General features: G+C 40.2%; 1 protein-coding gene across 2 annotated transcripts; it reads left to right on the plus strand.

Moving 5' to 3' along the window:
* The first annotated feature begins 1,588 nt into the window (after positions 1–1,588).
* septin4a (septin 4a) lies at positions 1,589–21,623 on the plus strand. 2 transcript variants are annotated; one of them, XM_061962966.2, is made up of 13 exons: positions 1,595–1,719; positions 2,187–2,209; positions 3,920–4,261; positions 4,323–4,419; positions 4,491–4,577; positions 9,689–9,812; positions 9,891–10,025; positions 15,849–15,966; positions 16,059–16,160; positions 16,232–16,328; positions 16,410–16,572; positions 16,642–16,744; positions 21,363–21,508. In XM_061962966.2, exons 1-13 carry the CDS (start codon positions 1,674–1,676, stop codon positions 21,423–21,425), a joined length of 1,500 nt encoding a protein of 499 aa, XP_061818950.1. In that variant the 5' UTR covers positions 1,595–1,673; the 3' UTR covers positions 21,426–21,508. The 2 variants fall into 2 exon arrangements, with proteins under 2 accessions (XP_061818951.1, XP_061818950.1); XM_061962967.2 differs by lacking the exon at positions 2,187–2,209 and having other exon boundaries at positions 1,589–1,719; positions 21,363–21,623.
* Positions 21,624–21,998: the final 375 nt, after the last annotated feature.

The following is a 21,998-nucleotide window of genomic DNA, read 5'->3' on the forward strand; positions in this document are numbered from 1 at the left end:
ATCACCAACTCAAACTGCCCGCGAAATCTGCTTTGCAACTACGGCAAGCGCGAAGGGGAAAAATAAATAATTTTTAAAAAAAAAGTTGATTTGAAACATATTCGCACTTATTAGTGTCGGATATGAGAAACATTGATACAACGCGATTATTACCAACTATACATGAATTTGGTTGTGATTGCAGCCTTAAAACAGTTTTGTTATTTTATAACAAAACGAGAGCAGTTCTATCTATCGTGTTTGGGGGGGGTGGGGGGGGGGTTTGTAATGTTACGGCGGGAAAAGTAGTAAACTAAATATAACATTGAACCATGCTTTTGAAAATGTATACATTTAAATCCTGGCAAATACTGACTTTTAACAATATAAATTGTTACTTACATGAGTTCGGTAAAGTGTTTTCCTATTGGGCTCCGTGAAGAAACGTGTCTGGGCTTGTTCTTCCACAGCTGCATGCAGGTACGTGGGCGGGTCCTGACGTTTTAGGTCTGATTTAAACCTTTGAACTGAGTTTTGCTAAATCAATTTATGTTGGAAGTCCAATAAAATTAATTTTATCATATAAAAAAGTAAGTTACGAAAATATTCACACTTTTTACTTATAGATAACTCAAAAACTCTAAAAATAAAAATAAATTGATTTATTGGAATAAATATACTTTTAAAAATAAAGTCTGCCGAATTAAGTTCTGGGTGTCCGCCTTGAAATGACACCTCACAATTTTAAATGATACAAAATTAACATTTTCATAATTGAGGGAGACATCCTGCATTGTTCAAAAAACAAGCTCAAGTCTGGTGAATCAACTTAATGAGATTAATCAATGCTATGGTGATAGCGCTGCTGCCATTTTATAGAATTTTATTCCATGGAACAATCTATAGACCTTTCAGCAGATAAAGGATAATGTCTATAGAATTTCTGTTAGACATTCTATAGAATGCCCAGTTCTATAGAACAATCTATGGACTTTTCATCAGATAATGTAATGTCTATAGAATTTCTATAGGATATTCTATAGAATTCCCAGCTCTATAGAACAGTGAAAAGACCTTCCAGCACATGAAGCTGATGTCTATAGAATTTCTATAGAATTTTGAATACATATTCTATAGAATCTTCAGTTCTAAAGAAATTCCGACGAAATTCTATAGCGTTCTATATATTTCTATAGAGATTCTATAGAACATTTTTTGCAGGGTTGCCTGTATAAGGAGTACTATCTAATTTTAATTAGTAAAATTAACACCCTAATACACGTCGAATGGCCAACATTACAATAATATAAATCAAACATGATGGTATAATAGTCTTGTTTGGCCGAACTAACAAACGTAAAACTGGCTGATGACTTACCTATATGCTAATTCGGGGTAAATATGTCATGTCGACTATACGGTTAACTGTCTTAATATTGATCATTCATAGTCAATGTTGGTCACGACTTAGTTTAACTTAATAATATGACGTTGGCTCTCGTAGTTTTCACTGAGCGTACATTTTTAAGCTTAAATGATTAAACCATTCTCAAAATATTAATTACGTCACAGCGGCGCGAACGCGCCTCATTCGAGTCGCCTCTGAGGTGCGCGTACCCGCCTGTGTGTGTGTGTGTGTGTCCCTGTTGTGTGCGTGTGCGTACTAGCGTGTTTGTGTGTTTGTTGTGAGCGCCATGGAGCACATGTCTTCACCTGTTCGCTTCCGCAGCAACGCCAAAGGTTTGTTTATATCTGTTTAGTTTGACTACAAGTACTACCAGCTTGTTTACACCTGTTCAAATTATAGCTTGTGTACGCCTCTTTATATGCTAGCTTGTTTACACCTGTTCAAATGCTAGCTTTTGTTTTTGTTTTGTTTACATCTGCTTATATACTAGCTTGTGTACACCTCTTTATATGCGAACTTGTTTACACCTGTTAAATACTAGCTTGTGTACTAATAGGAGCTTCTACCTCTTTATGCTACTGTATGTTGACACCTCTTTATAAACTGTCTTCTTACTTTTTTTATATGCTACTGTAGTTTGTTTACACCAGCTTGCTTATACCTGTTTAAATAGGAGCTTGTTTAGACCTCTTTATATACTACCTTGTTTATAACTTTATACACACTAGCCGATACAAGGTTTTACAGTCTTATACATTTGAATCGGTACAGTAACGTGTGTTTTTCCCCATTGTAACAGCTGCAACTTTGTCAGAAAAGGAGGTAAGAGACGTTTGTGTTCTTTGTAGCTCCATTGTTTGTTAAATCTACAACCCCCCCATCCCTGCTAGGGCATTAGAGGCGGGATTAAGCTGCTGCTGCAAAGCTTTGTGGGTAATGACAGACGACAGGTAAGGAGGCCAGATGAGAGTCGTTGTTAAGCCCACGGTGGCGTGAGCTGAGTGGTTCTGATCGGTCCCAGAACCGAGCTGCGATGTCGCAGAAGGAGGTGTCAAAGGTCGAGCGAATTAGGAGAGGCCTTTGTGGTCCAGATTGTCCGTCTGATAGAAGGATTAGGATGTAATGGAATCATGGGATAAATGTTCCGCTAATCAACCAAGAAAGATGTCACGTTCAAACACAGGACATCTATTAAACAAGACAAAATCAGAATCAGAATCAGAATCAGCTTTATTGTCATTACGCAAGGTAACGAGATTGAGGCCATTCCATACAGTGCGATGTGTGCATGCTAGAAAAACAATGTGCAAATATATAAAAATATAAAAAATGTAGAAGTGCAATGAATATGGTGTGAAATGAATATATACATGAAAAAACAAAACAAAAACAGGGTGGTTGGTGGAATGGGTTATTGCACCGAAGAGAAGGCAGTTATGAGGGACAATGGGGCAGTCCGTTCAGGATGGTTATGGCCCTGGGGAAGAAGCTGTTCTTTAGCCTGTTTGTTTTGGTTTTAATGCACCTGTAGCGCTTCCCAGAGGGCAGCAGGTGGAACGGGTCAGAGCCAGGGTGGGTGCTGTCCTTGATGATGGCACTGGCTCTGTTGAGGCAGCGGGAGGTGTAGATGTCCGTCAGAGAGGGGAGAGGGCGGCCGATGATCTTCTGAGCCGTCTTGACCACTCTTTGCAGCCTCTCCCTGTCTGCTACAGTGCAGCTGCCGTACCATACCGTAATACAGTAGGTCAGCAGGCTCTCGATGGACGAGCGGTAGAAGGTCAGCAGCAGGTCAGGCTTCAGGTTGTACTTCCCGAGGACTCTAAGGAAGTGTAGCCGCTGCTGAGTCTTCTTGATGAAGGCAAAGAATCAAACAGAGACAGAATTCAATTTGGACTCAATTGAGGAGAGACATGCGTCAACCTGTAACCTCTTACAGTGTCTTAGCACGCTCTGACGAAGAAGGTTTTCGTCTCCTCTTTATTACAATATTCAATGTTCACGCAGCAACACATGTCACAGCAGGAATGGTAAGTGTGTAAAAGAGTCATTGTTTTCGGTCGCTTTGAAGTCCAAGAAGCGGATTTCTCGGGCTTGGGCTCTTCCTGGATCCAGCTGGGGCAGGTGTTGGAGGACAATGGATAACCCCTCCCGTCTCCTGACCACAGTGACTTCAAGAGGGCAGCGGGTCGTAAATAGCGTTGACTTCAGTTACCAAATAGTTGGAAGAGAGTTTGTGAAATACTTCAAAGAGAGTTCGTTTAACACTTCAAAGAGAGTTCGTTTAACACTTCAAAGAGAGTTCCTCTGGGAGTTGAGCAGATCCTGCCATCTGTCCGTGTTGAAATCACAGTGGCGTTTCACGAGCATTCTTCCTCTTGTTAGGCCTCGAAATACAGCATTCATAATACAACATTTCTTTTGTGATAACTTACAAACAATTATTCCAACAAAAGACAACATGGCCGCCAGCAGCCAGTACAGATCTGATTATATTTGGGTCAAGCTTGTAACTCTCCCTCTTTTTTTGCCCAGCTGGCCAGTCTGTCCGTGAAGGACCAAGACAGCGTCCTGTTCCCGTACGCCATGAGGGACCTCCCCTCGGGCCACAGCATGTCAGTCAACCACGAGGGTGCGGCGGCAGCCACCGCCAACGGGCGGCGCCCCAGCCTCCCTGGAACTCCGCCTCCTGTGTCTCGCACCGCCCCCTGCCGCCCTGCGATCGCCCCCCTCAAGCCGAGCCGCGTTGGCTCCGATTCATCGTTCCAGCCTGCGAGGAGACCGTTCGCGTCTCAGGGCTCTCTGGACTCGCCGCTTAGCCCCGCCTCCCGCCCACTCAGCCCCTGGGGGCGCTTGGACTCCTACGACTCGCCAGAGGTTCGCTTGTTTATCCCGACCGCCGTGCGCTTGAAGATGAACAAAATGTGTGCTTGTGCAGGACCAGGACAAAGAATATGTCGGTTTCGCTACGTTGCCGAGTCAGGTTCACAGGAAGACGCTGAAAAAAGGTTTCACGTTCACTCTGATGGTAGCAGGTACGTCTTCGGACGATATGACGCTTATGAATTACACACAGGCGCAACGTATTGTCTCTGTGTCCCCGCAGGAGAGAGCGGCCTCGGCAAGTCCACTCTGATCAACAGCTTGTTCCTCACCGACCTCTACAAGGACCGCAAGCTTCCCAATGCAGAAGGTGAGCAGAGCTCAAATTGGACAGAATCAAGTAAACAGACTCGGGCTATCAAAGTTAACGCCAAAATGACGCGTTTACAAAACTCCCTTTATTAAAGGCGCACATTTTTTCCACGCGTATCCCGTCTGACCCGTTCCGTAGCTTGGGAAAATTCATCTTGAGTTCAGCTGCTGTTGAGTGGAGCCACAAACAGGCAAAAACAGCGAACAGACAAAGAAAAGGGCACGTTAGGAAAGGCCAGGTCCAAAGTCGATTCTTCCGACAAGACAAGACCGTTTTCATCCGCAATCGCCATGAGACGTCATCACAGTGGAAAATGCATGCAGAGAAGTGGAGTTTACGTGTTTAGATTACAGTTTCGTGCATTGGTAACATAAAAAGTAGATTGTCACTAGCGATGTAACGGTATCTAAAATCTCACGATACGATATTATCACGGTATTAAGGCCACAGTACAATATTATTGTGGTATATGTCCAAAAAATAAAAAGACTTAAATGAAGTGTCAGGAATGTTTAGGACAGTGGTTCTTAACCTTGTTGGAGGTACCCAACCCCACCAGTTTCATATGCACATTCACCGAACCCGTCTTTAGTGAAAAATAAAATGTTTTTTTTTTTTTCAAATTCAAGACAAAGTTATATGTTTTTGGTAACACTTTAGTATGGGGAACATATTCTAAGTAACAAAGACTGAATTTAGAGTTATTTGGACACTAGGGGAACACATTCTAAGTAACAAAGACTTAATTTAGAGTTTTTTGGACACTAGGGGAACATATTCTAAGTGACAAAGACTTAATTTAGAGTTTTTTGGACACTAGGGGAACATATTCTAAGTAACAAATACTTAATTTAGAGTTTTTTGGACACTACACTCTTAGAAATAAGGGTTCTAAAAGGGTTCTTCTACAAGGGCTGAGGTTCTAACTGGAACCATTTGCTTCTGAAAAACCCTTTCCTGAAGAAAGGGTTTTTCAAGGGTTCTTGGTAACGCTAATGGTTCCAGTAAGAACCATTTTGATCCAGAGAACCCTTTAAAACCCCTTTTCTGAATAATTGGTTTTAAAAGGGTTCTCACTAACACTAAGGGTTCCAGTGAGAACTATTTTGATCCAGAGAACCGTTTTTGGAAGAAAGAGTTCTTCAGGGATTGTTGAAAGCATGGGTAAGATCCTGTGTCACCAGGGACATACTTCCTGATAACATTTGCCAATAATGGTGCCTATCTTTAAATAAATGTTTTTCTCATTAAAATGTTTTGAATGTTTGTTCAATGTCAACATGATAAATGACCACAATATAATATGAACTAAACTGATCTGTAGAATACAATATGGTTCTTTATAGAACCCTCAGAAGACAAGACGGTTATCGGTGAAAACCTTTGAAAAGGGATGTTTTTAGAACCCCCTGTGTCAGGTCTAGATGAAACCCTTGAAACATGAAAGAGTTCTTTGTGGAACTCCCTGTGTGGGTTCTAGATGAAACCCTTGAAACCTGAAAGGGTCCTTAGTGGAACTCCCTGCATGGGTTCTAGATGAAACCCTTGACAAACGAAAGGGTTCTTAGTGGAACTCCCTGTGTGGGTTCTAGATGAAACCCTTGAAATACGAAAGGGTTCTTAGTGGAACTCCCTGCGTGGGTTCTAGATGAAAGTCTTGAAATACAAAAGGGTTCTTAGTGGAACTCCCTGTGTGGGTTCTAGATCAAACCCTTGAAATACGAAAGGGTTCTTAGTGGAACTCCCTGTGTGGGTTCTAGATGAAACCCTTGAAACATGAAAGGGTTCTTAGTGGAACTCCCTGCGTGGGTTCTTTGTAGAACCTCTCATGGGGGGTTCTGGGTGGAACCTTACACACACAGTTCTAGGTAGAACCCTCCAAAAGGGTTCCAGGTGGAACCTTTATAAAAAGGTTCTACCTGGAGCCAAAAAGGGTTCTCCTATGAGGACGAGCCGAAGAACCTTATATGGTTCTACTTAGCACTTTTATTTCTAAGAGTGTAGGGGAACATATTCTAAGTAACAAAGACTTACTTTAGAGTTATTTGGTTAGGGCCAGGGTTAGAGGGTTAGGGTTATAATAAGGCCATGCCAAATAAGGCATTAATAAGTATTTAATAATGAGCAGTTAAGAGCCAATGTGTTACCAATTTGCATGTTAATAAGCAACTAATTAATGGTGAATATGTTCCCCATACTAAAGTGTTACCATGTTTTATTACTGGTGCACAAAATGAACCGTGCATGAACATCACCTTGTTCAAACAACAAAGCCAACACAGTACAATATTATTGTGGTATATGTCCAAAAAATAAAAAGACTTAAAAATGTTATAGTGTGTAAAATGAAGTGTCAGGAATGTTTAGGACAGTGGTTCTTAACCTTGTTGGAGGTACCCAACCGCACCAGTTTCATATGCACATTCACCGAACCCGTCTTTAGTGAAAAATAAAATGTTTTTTTTTTTTTTCAAATTCAAGACAAAGTTATATGTTTTTGGTAACACTTTAGTATGGGGAACATATTCTAAGTAACAAAGACTGAATTTAGAGTTATTTGGACACTAGGGGAACACATTCTAAGTAACAAAGACTTAATTTAGAGTTTTTTGGACACTAGGGGAACATATTCTAAGTAACAGACTTAATTTAGAGTTTTTTGGACACTAGGGGAACATATTCTAAGTAACAAAGACTTAATTTAGAGTTTTTTTTGGACACTAGGGGACCATATTCTAAGTAACAAAGACTTACTTTAGAGTTATTTGGTTAGGGCCAGGGTTAGAGGGTTAGGGTTATAATAAGGCCATGCCAAATAAGGCATTAATAAGTATTTAATAATGAGTAGTTAAGAGCCAATGTGTTACCAATTTGCATGTTAATAAGCAACTAATTAATGGTGAATATGTTCCCCATACCATGTTTTATTACTGGTGCACAAAATGAACCGTGCATGAACATCACCTTGTTCAAACAAAAAAGCCAACACAGTGCATAAACTCACAACAAATTACACACCTGCAAACCAGTCAGCTGTTGCCGTATCCGTGATACGCCGATAGGGAGAAGTTTGTATTTACACGACGAGTCGGGTGTGTTTTGACCTCCGCCGAACCCCTGAGGCCGACTCACCGAACCCCTAGGGTTCGATCGAACCCAGGTTAAGAACCACTGGTTTAGGATAAACACACTTACTGTACCGGTAATTGAACACAAACATAATGTTAAACTGTTGTAATCATATTTATTGCTACAAACATGTACTTTTAAAGGGGAACTGCATTTTTGGGGGAATTTTGCCTTTCTTTCACAATCACGAAAGACACGACGACACATGGATTTTTTGTTTTTTATGCATTATAAATAAAAGTACGGCTACAACGGAGCCAATGGGAGGTCCTCTATTCCGCCCATAAAATCCAATAAATTACCTTCCAAAAAGTGCTAACAATACTCCATTTACATTTTGTGATTTGAATATTAACCAAGTATTAGTGATATTGTTATTATAAGCGCTAACCTACTCAGTGGCCTAGTGGTTAGAGTGTCCGCCCTGAGATCGGTAGGTTGTGAGTTCAAACCCCGGCCGAGTCATACCAAAGACTATGAAAAAAATGGGACCCATTACCTCCCTGCTTGGCACTCAGCATCAAGGGTTGGAATTGGGGGTTAAATCACCAAAAATGATTCCCGGGCGCGGCACCGCTGCTGCCCACTGCTCCCCTCACCTCCCAGGGGGTGAACAAGGGGATGGGTCAAATGCAGAGGACAAATTTCGCCACACCTAGTGTGTGTGACAATCATTGGTACTTTAACTTTAACTTTAACTTAATGCAGACAAACTATTTATAGCGGCGCCGTGATCACAACCCTATGTACAATTTCGACATGATCGACTGGCGAGGCGTTTCCTCGCTTCTTTGCGCCCTGGAAGTTTATTGTAAATCATAAATCATGCATCTCATCTGGGAGGGGTGATGTATATATATTTTTTTACAACATGTTCTGGTTGACACACCTCAATTACAGAATATTTAGCAGGCTGAATATTACATTTTAGTAATAAATAGAGAAGGTTAAAAAAATTTGTCATGCGGCGATATAAAGACCATTAACTTTTGTAACATGCAATGTACAGAATACCAGAAACGTATTCAGATAGAACTATCACAGATTACGAAACATATTCGACAATCAAACCATGATGGTAATAATCCACATTTTGTGTTATTAATGCGTGAAACTGGTATCTAAACATATTGTAGCTCCTCTCCTCTGAATGCAAGTGCTCCTACAGTAAGAATTGAAATTCTGTCGGAGATACCCAACGCAATGCAGGTATTTTTTTTATTGTTGTCATTAAAATTGTATTTATGTCCATTTCATGTTGAGCAGTTTAAAAAAACCACAATATTAAATAAACCTGTCATTAAAGCCAATGAATTGTCCAGTCATAGTTTTAAAAACTTGAAAATGATCTTGTCTATTGTACATTTATCATCCATCCGTCTTGTATTTTTTTTCTTCAAATTTTGCCTTAAAAAAAAACATGTAACGCGTTTAATATTTTGTGTTATTAAATACTCTAAGAGCAATGGAAATGAACGTGTAGGAATTAGGAATTCAAAAGTAGAGAAACTGCAGCAGAATTTGGTTACGATGTTGGGAGTGTGTAGCAACGGCATGACAATGAACACAGGAGTACACAGACACCCGCCATTGTTTACTGTTGATTCCATTGACATGGTCAATTAAAAAACTTGATAATAATAATAATGGATTAGATTTATATAGCGCTTTTCTAGACACTCAAAGCGCTTCACAGAAAAGTGAGAACCCATGATTCATTCACACTAGAATGAATGATAAGTAATGATGTGTGTTATAGCTCTACATCATTCTATACAAGTTGTAATTTAGAATGTGTTTGATGTCTTTCATCTGTTTAATGTGTATGTGTGTGTAATAAAAAATAAAAATATTACGGTCATTAATTAAAAAAATTTTTTTAAAGAATTAAAAAAAATGATTAATGTGTGTGTAAAATGTTTGAAATAAATGTATTTTTTAAAATTACAAATAATTGTAATTAATTTAATTGAATGCAGAACGCATCAGTCAGACTGTCGGCATCGTCAAGCACAGCGTTAGCATCGAGGAGAAGGGCATCAAGCTGAGGCTCACCATCGTCGACACGCCAGGCTTTGGAGACGCCGTCAACAACATGCAAAGGTCAGCATTGTGTGCTCGTGGGCAAGGTCACGCCACAGGCTTTTATTTCGAAGCTGTTCCCGTGTGTGTTCCCGCCAGCTGGAAGCACATAGAAGACTACATCGAGCAGCAGTTTGAGCAGTTCTTCAGGGACGAGAGTGGCCTCAACAGGAGGAACATCCAAGACAATCGAGTCCACTGCTGTCTCTACTTCATCTCTCCTTACGGACACGGGTTAGTAAGCCCCGTGCCTTGTTTACTAAAACACACTAATCCTATATCTGTGGCTCTATTGGAGTACTTTCATACTTTTGAGTGCCGTACGGCAAAACCCAGTGCACTGTCATGACCCGGACGTAAACTTAGAACACTGAAAATGGTGAGTGCACGTTACTGCGCACTAACCACCAACGTAGCGGAAGGGGCTACCAAACATTAATCTCTGTCTAATTTGAAGCACTGGAACACCAGAGAATGGTGGTATGCTGATCAGACACTGATAATCGGTCTGATAAAAAACAAGAAATCAAAATAGCAAGTATCGGAATGTATGCGCTTGCATGTGTGATATCGTGTGCGATACGAGCAGTCCTGCAGCAGTTTACTTTTGCAAAGCTGGACAGCCAATTGACATCTAAATGTCCCCCAAAGAGCACACCATTTCTTCTATTTTAGTCAAGTCATTTACAAAAGGTTAAAGGCTATAGGCAACTAGGATCCAGCAGCTACACAACAGCTAAGCACACGATCGCGCACAAGCTAAACATATCTAATAGAGGTGGGAATCATTGGATGATTCGATTTAGATTCTTTGGGTGAAGATTAGAATCTGAAACAATTCTGGAATTAACACAATTCTCGTAATATATTATTTGGTACATAAATGATAATAAAACCTTTTAAAACAGGTTACAGGTTACAAAAGCTATTCTTATTTGCAAGAATCACAGAAAGGTAATCAATCTGATTAGAGAAAATAGAGCAACAATCCTGAGGATAGGCATTTACAAAGCAATGACATGTACAAATACAATACCTGATAAAAGCAACTCTGTCAATAATGATAGTTCTATCAATAAAAATAGTTATTTATGTTTTAATCCAAAAATGTATTCTTAAAAAAAATTGTATTTGCGTGAAAAAAAACGTGTTTTTTTCTTCTATAAACCATTCTCGAAAAGTATGGATCGATTTAGAATTGGGAAGAAAACAAAACGCGATTTGGATGTAAATAAAAAATGTTTTTTTGCACCCTAATATCTAATAAGTGTCTTTTACTGAACAATATTGCAGGCTATCACACCAGATATAGACAAATTGTAATAGAAAGTATCCAGTAACAAACGTGTCTGCATCAGCCAACGTACTATCATTGGCTTAACTTCAGAAATTATTGCGGTCCCTCGGTGTTGCCAAAAAAAAACAAAAAAAATAACTACCTCTCCACTTTAACTTAAAGACAGCATAAGTCCATTCGAGGGGGTTAATGAAAAATAGGTTAGTGTTTTTCATACCTACTGTACTGTTGTTCTCTGTCTGACTAATTTCACTCGATCAAACCTTTTTTAACAATCCACTCTACTAAATAATAAGTATGTATGATTCCAGCTGATATCGGATCAGATCAGTATTGGTATCAGCCAATACTCAAGACCCCAATATCAGTATGGAATCAGAAGTGAAAAAGTTGTATCCTTCGCAGAACAAGTCAAAAACATTTTTTAAATTTTGTACAAAAGGAGAAGTAAGGAGAAGTCTTCAGGGGCGATCCAGATGTTAGCGATAATGCTCAGCGGAGTGATTGCATGTCACCGTAAAAAAAGGAAAGAAGAAGAAAGACAAAAGAAAAAAAAGAAGTAAATCAATATTGCAATGGCTATTTCCAGTAAGTGTGTGCACAACAACAGTAATACCTTCGCTTGCAGTGGGAATCTTGGGGCAACTAATGATTGAATTGAATTGAAGTATTTATTTCAAACCTGCACAGTACAACAACACTTTTTTTTTTCTTACATCTTGGCAGAGACATTTGTGCAAGGCTTGAAAAGGGGTTGGATGAAGCAGATGCTTATAATATCCCAACCCCTCTCACTCATTCCACATTTAACATAAACAATATAATACAAGAACAATACCATACAAACACAAACAAGAAAAACTCCTGTACACTAAGAATACAATAGTACCACTGTTAGTATGAGACAAGACAAGACAAGACAAAACACACACACATACACACAGCCCCAAACACTCTCTGACCATACACCTCTCTCCCACCGCTCTGTGCTGAGGGCATCACTCTCTTTCCTCCTCGTTCTTCTTCAGTACTTATTTTTTAAACAGTATTTTAGATTGAATCATGTTAGAACAGGTTTTTAACTCGTCCCCTAAGTTGTTCTACAGAGTGACTCCACGCACTAAAATGCACATTGATTTTAAAGTAGTTCTAAATTTAGGCAAATATAATTTGTAGTTTCCTCTTAGACTGTAACTATGGTGAGCATCTCTATCCTGGAATAGGTTCTGTATATTGGATGGTAGAGAGTTTTGGGATGCCCTAAACCTAAACATAATTTGAGCAGTTTTAAAGTTGATCACAAAGTGCATTTTAAGTTGCTTTAACTCCATGAATAGCGGATTTGAATGATGTCTGTAGTGAACATTGGACACAATCCTAATGGCCTTTTTCTGCAGAGTGACTAAAGGCTGTAGATGGGATTTATAACAATTTCCCCAGACTTCAACACAATAGTTTATACATAATAAATGAATGATACAATAACAGAAGAGCTTTGGTGTTCAATAAAAAAGTTAAAGTTAAAAGTTAAAGTACCAATGATTGTCACACACACACGAGGTGTGGCGAAATTATTCTCTGCATTTGACCCATCACCCTTGATCACCCCCTGGGAGGTGAGGGGAGCAGTGGGCAGCAGCGGTGCCGTGCCCGGGAATCATTTTTGGTGATTTAACCCCCAATTCCAACCCTTGATGCTGAGTGCCAAGCAGGGAGGTAATGGGTCCCATTTTTATAGTCTTTGGTATGACTCGGCCGGGGAACCTACCGATCTCAGGGCGGACACTCCAACCCAGGGGTCACCAACGCGGTGCCCGCGGGCTCCAGATAGCCCATATGGATCAGATGAGTAGCCCGCTGGCCTGTTCTAAAAATAGCTGAAATAGCAGCACTTACCAGTGAGCTGCCTTTATTTTTTAAATTGTATTTATTTACTAGCAAGCTGGTCTCGCTTTGCTCGACATTTTTAATTCTAAGAGAGACAAAACTCAAATAGAATTTGAAAATCCAAGAAAATATTTTAAAGACTTGGTCTTCACTAACTGACAAAGAAACAGATAACAGATTTGGTGTCCAGTTCAAAGTGTGACATGATTTACTTAAAAATGTGAGAGTTGACTTTTGTATTTTACATGAGTTATTATTTGTACAAACATGGTGCAAAGTAATTCATGATTTGTTAAAAAATGTTAGTGGCTAGCTAGTTAAAATGGGATATTGTGATTTCACAAGTCTGTCTTAGAAGTGATCATTTGAAAATGTTCAATTTGAAAAATGTGCACTGAGAAAAAATATAAAAATAAAGTGTTGCATATTGATATTTATCTGTTTCTATATATATATATATATATATATATTGTGAGAAATCATTAAGATGATCAGTGTTTCCACAAAGATAAATATCATTAATTATTAATAATAACATAGAGTTAAAGGTAAATTAAGCAAATTGGCTATTTCTGGCAATTTATTTAAGTGTGTATCAAACTGGTAGCCCCTTCGATGAGGTAGCTACTTGTCCAGGGTGTACCCCGCCTTCCGCCCGATTGTAGCTGAGATAGGCTCCAGCGCCCCCCGCGACCCCAAGGGGAATAAGCGGTAGAAAATGGATGGATGGAAACTGGTAGCCCTTCGCATTAATCAGTACCCAAGAAGTAGCTCTTGGTTTCAAAAAGGTTGGTGACCCCTGCTCTAACCACTAGGCCACTGAGTAGATAAATTACATTATCTCCTCATCATTGCTCATGATTCGGTTTGCGATTTAACACGATTCTAGATTCAAACTGATTTTCGCAATGTATTATTTTGTATACTAAGAGCTCCTTCTGGTTACACTTTTACATTTTTAGGGAACAAGTCCCTTTGGGACAGAGGACCCTATTGAATTTCTAGCGTTGTATTATTATACCGCCGCCTCTTTGAGCTGTAATTTGACCCCCTTAACATGCTTCAAAACTCACCAAATTAGACACACACATCAGGACTGGCGAAAATTGCGATCTAATCAAAAAAACAAATCCCAAAACTCAAAATTACGCTCTAGCGCCCCCTAGGAAGAAAACAGACAAAACTGCCTGTAACTCCCAGTGGGAATGTCGTAGAGACATGAAACAAAAACCTCTATGTAGGTCTCACTTAGACCTATATTTCATACACTGACAATCCCCAGCAAAAATCAACAGGAAGTTTGCAATTCCCCCTTCAAAACAAAAGTTGTGTAAAAACAGTCACCTTTTTTCAAACATTATCTCCTCTGAGCGCGTTTGTCGTGTCGGCTTCAAATTAGCACAGGAGAGAGATTGAACCCTTCGGATTAAAAGTTGATCAAAGAGTTTTAATTACTGCTCCGGTTTGGATTTTATGAGCCCTCAAAGTCGGTCCCGTCCATCGCTGCTTGCAGCTTTAATTTTTATTGATTCTTTAAAATAAAATAAAACAATAAAATAAAATTATATATATATTAGAGATGCGCGGTTTGCGGGCACAATCGCGGAGTCCGCGGATTATCCGTGGATCGGGCGGTTGAAATAAAAAAAAATTAGATTTTAAATAGATTCAGGCGGGTGGCAGTTAAACCAATTCGGAAATATATATACATAGTTAAATGTTGTTACCCACATACGAAAAACGAGCAGGCACCTGCTGCATATGCCACAACAGAAGAAAAAAAAAAAAAGAGATGGACACTTTTACGGAGCGGAGAAGGCCCCCACCGGGAGCCGTAGCTGAGGCGATCCGCGAGAAGGGCCCGACGCACGTCCAGGGTCACCACCACGCCCACCGCACCGACACCCCGCCTCGTCCGCCTTCGCCGCGGCCGGCGTCACGCGCAGCAGGTAAGCAGCTTACCTGCCCGCCACCCCCGTGGCCGGGGGCTCGTAACAGGGGTCACTCCGCGCGCTCCGCCCGCGCAGCTTACTTGCCCGCCACCCCTGTTGCCGGGGGCGCGTAACAGGGGTCACTCCGCGCGCAGTGCGCTCACGAAAGGGGTGGGGCTCACCCTGGTTGATATAGAGAGCAGGACGGTGGCCATGGAAGTCGGAACCCGCTAAGGAGTGTGTAACAACCCACCTGCCGAATCAACTAGCCCTGAAAATGGATGGCGCTGGAGCGTTGGGCCCATACCCGGCAGCAAGACGCGCTTGGAGGTGCGCTCAGCGCGGCTCCCATATGATTGCGCACTGGTGTGCGTCTGGGTCGTGACAGCGTGGCACGCGAATGTCTGTGCTGCATTGGATCAGTCTCCTTTCTTTAACAGGCAAAAGCTTTATAACCTCACTAATGCCTTGCATCGTCTATATTAGATATATAACAACGGGCGGGTGCGGGCGGATGGCGGGCGGGTGCGGTTCTGATCAAATGTTACATCGGGTGGCTGGCGGATGGTTGACGACTTTCTGATGCGGTTGCGGATGAAATAATTGCCTATCCGCGCATCTCTAATATATATATATATATATATATATATATATATATATATATATATATATATATATATATATATATATATATATATATATATATATATATATATATATATATATATATGTGTGTGTGTGTGTGTATTTTTATCGATTATTTTTTTTTAAATTATGAATCGGTCTGAATGAGAATAGTGATTCGGAAGTGAATCCATTTTTTGTGCACTCCTATCATTCACTGTTGAAATGTGCACAAGCTGAAGAAAGTACACAGTGTACTTAATGAAGTGTACTTAAAAGTGTGAGTCATCACATGACTCCACGTTTGTGTCGCCCCAGGCTGCGTCCTCTGGACGTGGAGTGCATGAGAGCCTTGCATGACAAAGTCAACATCATTCCTGTGTTGGCCAAAGCGGACAGTTTGACCCCAGCTGAGGTCTGCAGGAAGAAGATGAAGGTGGGACACAGACCTTGGACTCCAGTCCTAAGTAGTCCCTCACCTCCAGTCTGAGGGTTGACACTGTTTTTGTACATCCCCACGCGGTCCAGGTCCGTGAGGAGATGCGTCGCTTCGGCATCGACATCTACCAGTTTGCCGAGTGCGACTCGGACGAGGACGAGGACTTCAAGAGGCAGGACCAGCTTCTCAAGGTTCCTCAGTCAGCTCTCGGCCTCGTGCTGTCCTCACTTGCTGACTTCTCTGCGGTCTGCCTCCCCCGCAGGACAGCGTCCCATTCGCCGTGATCGGGAGCAACGTCCTGGTGGAGAGTAAAGGCCGCAGGGTCAAGGGTCGCACGTACCCCTGGGGTGTGGTAGAAGGTATCTCGTTCCCGCTCACGTGTTTAAACGCTCGCTCGGCCGCCGCACCGTTGCTCACCGAGCGTCTCGTTGCTCGTCCAGTGGAGAGTCCGGCTCACTCGGACTTCCTGCTGCTGAGGGACATGCTGGTGAGGACGCACATGCAGGACCTGAAGGACGTGACCCGGGAGAGCCACTACGAGAACTACCGGGCCCAGTGCATCCAGAACATGACGCGCATGGTGGTCCAGGAGAGGGAGCGCAGGCGAGTCAGTGAGGTTCGTGAGCAATGCATTGTGGGATTGACCTCACTTCCTGTTTGTCTGTGCCTTAGCTTGCGGGAGAGGTGTCGAGAAGGAGGCGACGTCGACGTCCCGCTACCCCTCGCCGCCTTTGACTCGGAGAAAGAAAGACTCATTTTTGAAAAAAATGAGGAGGTACGGTTATCATTGACTCACTCACTCTCTCACTCATTGACTCACAGTCATCAGTGACTCACTTATTCCTTAACGACTAATTCACTCATCCATCAATGACTCACTAACGGATCAATGACTCACTCAGTCATCAATGAGTCACTCATCAATGACTCATAACTTATCAATGACTCACACTAGCATAAATGAATCACTTATCAATGACTTAGGCATCAATGACTCACTTACCAAATGACTCACTTGATATCACCCAGTCATCAGTGACTCACTCAGTCATCAATGACTCATTAACTTATCAATGATTCACACTATCTTAAATGAATTACTTATTGACTTGGCCATCAATGACTCACTTGTCATCAATGACTCACTTAATGTCTACGCAGTCACCAATGACTCACTCAACAATGAATCACTAACTTCTATGACTATGACTCGCTTTTTCATCATTGTCTAATTAACTCACTCGTCAATGATTCACATATCAATGACTCACTCAGCCATACATGACTCTAAAACGCATTAATGACTTAGTCAACAATGACTCTTTCAGTCATCAATGCCTTGGTAACTCTTACATGACTTACATATCAATGAGTACTCTGTAATCAATGACTCACTTAATCAATGACTCACTTATCAAAGACTCAATCATCACTCACTCATAAATGACTCACTTATCAATGACTCTTTCAGTCATCAATGACACAGTAACTCTTAAATGACTTACTTATCAATGAGTACTCAGTAATCAATGACTCACTTAGTCATCAATGATCAATGACTCACTTAGTCATAAATGAATTACTTACCAATGACTCACTCGGTCATTATTTACTCAAACGACGCACTTATCAATGAGTACTCAGTAATCAATGACTCACTTAGTCATCAATGACTCAATGATCAATGACTCACTTAGTCATGAATGAATTACTTACCAATGACTCACTCGGTCATTATTTACTCAAACGACGCACTTATCAATGACTCACTAACTTATCAATGACTTACTCAAGTCATCACATACTCATAAACGACTCACATATCAATGACTCTTTCAGTCATCAGTGACTCTTGTCACCTAGCAATAGGTAAGTCGTCAATGGCCCACTCAATCATCAATGAACCACTTATCAATGACTGACTCAATCACTCATTCATAACGACTCACTTATTAATGACTCACTCATATATCAATGACTCAGTCACTCTTAAATGTATCACTTTATCAATGAGTACTCAGTCCTCAAATCATCAATAACGCACTTATCAATGACTCATTAATTAATGACTCACCCATAACTGACTCAGTCATCAATGACTCACTCAGTCATCACCCTCTCATAAATGACACACTTGTCAATGAGTTGACTCACTCACTTATACATATCAATTATTTTTTCAGTCATCATTGACCCAGTCACTCTTAAACAATGAGTATACTCAGCCCACAATGACTCACTCAATCAATAACTCACAGCGCTACACTGTAAATGTTCACGTACGCAAGAACTGAGTGCACAGTGGAGTCTGGGGGTGTCCAAACTTTTTAAACTGAGGCTCGCACACTGAAAAATCCAAGCATACGGTGGCCATTTTAATATTTTCCAATAAAAAAATACAGTATATAGATTTTATTTGATTTTTTTGCCTCAAGGGCTCCCCTCAAGTCTGGTCCAGGGGACCCGCAAGGGTCTCAATCATAATCAATCATAAAAATGTTAAAAATCACTAAAATCTCTAGATCAATGTTAGATCTGTCGATATGAAGTTTTATCATATTTTTTTATATTTTATGCTCATTTTGTTCAAACAAAATTAAAAGAAAACAACCCGGTTTTATGTCAAAAATGCAATATTTTCCACAGAGAACATGTCAAAGTGCAATATTTGATGTGAAGTCATTGGAGCCTTAGATAGGTCAGTCATTCATAACATTTGTTTGAATTAATTTTGTTTTCATCAATGACAGTTTAAAGAAAAAAAATCCCACAAAAATTCTCAAGGATCCAAGAAGTAAGTAATCCATTTTTTTTAAACTCTTAAATCTTTAGATCAATTTCAGATCTAATTTGTCGATTATAAGTTTTTATTTTTTTCATGCTATTTTTTGGTTTTATGACCAACAAAATAAAATATGCAATATTTTCTACAAAATAATGTTCAAAGTGAAATATTTGATGTGAAATAATGTGCGCCTTAAGTAGGTCAATAATTCATAATGTGTTTGAATTCGTTATTTTTTCATCAATGACAGTTTAAAGAAAATAAATCCCACAAAAATTCTCAAGGATCCGAGAAAAAGTATTAAAAATACCGGTAGGTCATGCATTTTTTATTTATTTTAACTCTTAAATCTTTAGATCAATTTCAGATTTGTCAATTATACGTTTTTATTGTTATGTGTTTTTTTTTTTAGTTTTATGCCCAACAAAATAAAATATGCAATATTTTCTATAAAAAAATGTTCAAAGTTGAATAGGTCAGTAATTCATAACATTTGTTTCAATTCATAATTATTTTTTTTAAATCCACTAAAAATCCAAGGTCCAAGAAACATTAAAAATAGATCATACTTTTTTTTTTTTTAACTCTTAAATCTTTAGATCAATTTCAGATGTATTTGTCGATTATACAGGTAAAAGCCAGTAAATTAGAATATTTTGAAAAACTTGATTTATTTCAGTAATTGCATTCAAAAGGTGTAACTTGTACATTATATGTATTCATTGCACACAGACTGATGCATTCAAATGTTTATTTCATTTAATTTTGATGATTTGAAGTGGCAACAAATGAAAATCCAAAATTCCGTGTGTCACAAAATTAGAATATTACTTAAGGCTAATACAAAAAAGGGATTTTTAGAAATGTTGGCCAACTGAAAAGTATGAAAATGAAAAATATGAGCATGTCTAATACTCAATACTTGGTTGGAGCTCCTTTTGCCTCAATTACTGCGTTAATGCGGCGTGGCATGGAGTCGATGAGTTTCTGGCACTGCTCAGGTGTTATGAAAGCCCAGGTTGCTCTGATAGTGGCCTTCAACTCTTCTGCGTTTTTGGGTCTGGCATTCTGCATCTTCCTTTTCACAATACCCCACAGATTTTCTATGGGGCTAAGGTCAGGGGAGTTGGCGGGCCAATTTAGAACAGAAATACCATGGTCCGTAAACCAGGCACGGGTAGATTTTGCGCTGTGTGCAGGCGCCAAGTCCTGTTGGAACTTGAAATCTCCATCTCCATAGAGCAGGTCAGCAGCAGGAAGCATGAAGTGCTCTAAAACTTGCTGGTAGACGGCTGCGTTGACCCTGGATCTCAGGAAACAGAGTGGACCGACACCAGCAGATGACATGGCACCCCAAACCATCACTGATGGTGGAAACTTTACACTAGACTTCAGGCAACGTGGATCCTGTGCCTCTCCTGTCTTCCTCCAGACTCTGGGACCTCGATTTCCAAAGGAAATGCAAAATTTGCATGGTTGGGTGATGGTTTGGGGTGCCATGTCATCTGCTGGTGTCGGTCCACTCTGTTTCCTGAGATCCAGGGTCAACGCAGCCGTCTACCAGCAAGTTTTAGAGCACTTCATGCTTCCTGCTGCTGACCTGCTCTATGGAGATGGAGATTTCAAGTTCCAACAGGACTTGGCGCCTGCACACAGCGCAAAATCTACCCGTGCTTGGTTTACGGACCATGGTATTTCTGTTCTAAATTGGCCCTCCAACTCCCCTGACCTTAGCCCCATAGAAAATCTGTGGGGTATTGTGAAAAGGAAGATGCAGAATGCCAGACCCAAAAACGCAGAAGAGTTGAAGGCCACTATCAGAGCAACCTGGGCTCTCAAAACACCTGAGCAGTGCCAGAAACTCATCGACTCCATGCCACGCCGCATTAACGCAGTAATTGAGGCAAAAGGAGCTCCAACCAAGTATTGAGTATTGTACATGCTCATATTTTTCATTTTCATACTTTTCAGTTGGCCAACATTTCTAAAAATCCCTTTTTTGTATTAGCCTTAAGTAATATTCTAATTTTGTGACACACGGAATTTTGGATTTTCATTTGTTGCCACTTCAAATCATCAAAATTAAATGAAATAAACATTTGAATGCATCAGTCTGTGTGCAATGAATAAATATAATGTACAAGTTACACCTTTTGAATGCAATTACTGAAATAAATCAAGTTTTTCAAAATATTCTAATTTACTGGCTTTTACCTGTAAGTGTTTATTTTTTCATGTTATTTTATGCCTAACAAAACAAAATATACAATATTTTCTACCAAAAAATGTTCAAAGTGGAATATTTGATGTGAAATAATTTGCGTTTTAAATAGGTCAATAAATCATAACTTTGATTTTGGTTCATTATTATTTTTTGAGCCATGATAGTTTTAAGGAAAAACCAGCCTGCATGGTAGCTTTGTGTTATTAGAGTCAACTTTTTGTGTTTTCTCTTTTATTCCACATTTTTAATAGTGTTTTTTAATGGGCCGTTAAAGGGGCCGCACTTTGCACACACCTGGTGTAGACCGTATACTGACTGAAGCGTACTCAGAGCACTCAAACATTTGCAACACAGCAAGTCTCATTGGAGTTGATTTGTGTGCAGCTGAGACGGATGCAGGAGGTCCTGGAGAGGATTCAGGAGCAGATGCACGGCGGTCAGACATGAGGAAAGTGAAAGGAGGTGATAATGAAACTTTATGGATGATGAAGTGACAATGAGCTTACCGACCAGAGCACTCGGAGCAGGTCTTCCTTCTTTTGCTGTCCTCAGAAGGCCCGGGGTCTTTTTTTGTAATGGTTTGTACTGCCATCTAGTGGCTATAGTAGCAAAGTGGTCCAAATAAACAACGCTTCGCTCGATAAAGCAGAATTGTTGTAAATGTAATAAGATTTATTAAGAATCTTTACTATTTCACCAGCATAAATCATTTATATTTGTATATCATGATGTCATGTCTTAGAGTGGACAGTTGGACCTGAAAGGCAGCCCACAGTGCACAGGCCTTATATAACTTAACTTTCTCCATAGGGAAAACACCGTTTATATTAATATATAATATCAATATAGCATGAGGTCCAAGATCCTGCCCAGGGTCTACAGTATTCTACATGGTCCCGCACACGGAGGAAATCAAGCTACATGCAGAACAACTGAAGAGAAACAAGCATGAATAATAAAAAGCAACACAGACTCAAAACGCCCCGGCGTGCATGGTGTGACAAAAACATTCGTTACAAA

Source organism: Nerophis lumbriciformis, linkage group LG09 (assembly GCF_033978685.3).
Source record: "Nerophis lumbriciformis linkage group LG09, RoL_Nlum_v2.1, whole genome shotgun sequence".
Classification (NCBI taxonomy): domain Eukaryota; kingdom Metazoa; phylum Chordata; class Actinopteri; order Syngnathiformes; family Syngnathidae; genus Nerophis; species Nerophis lumbriciformis.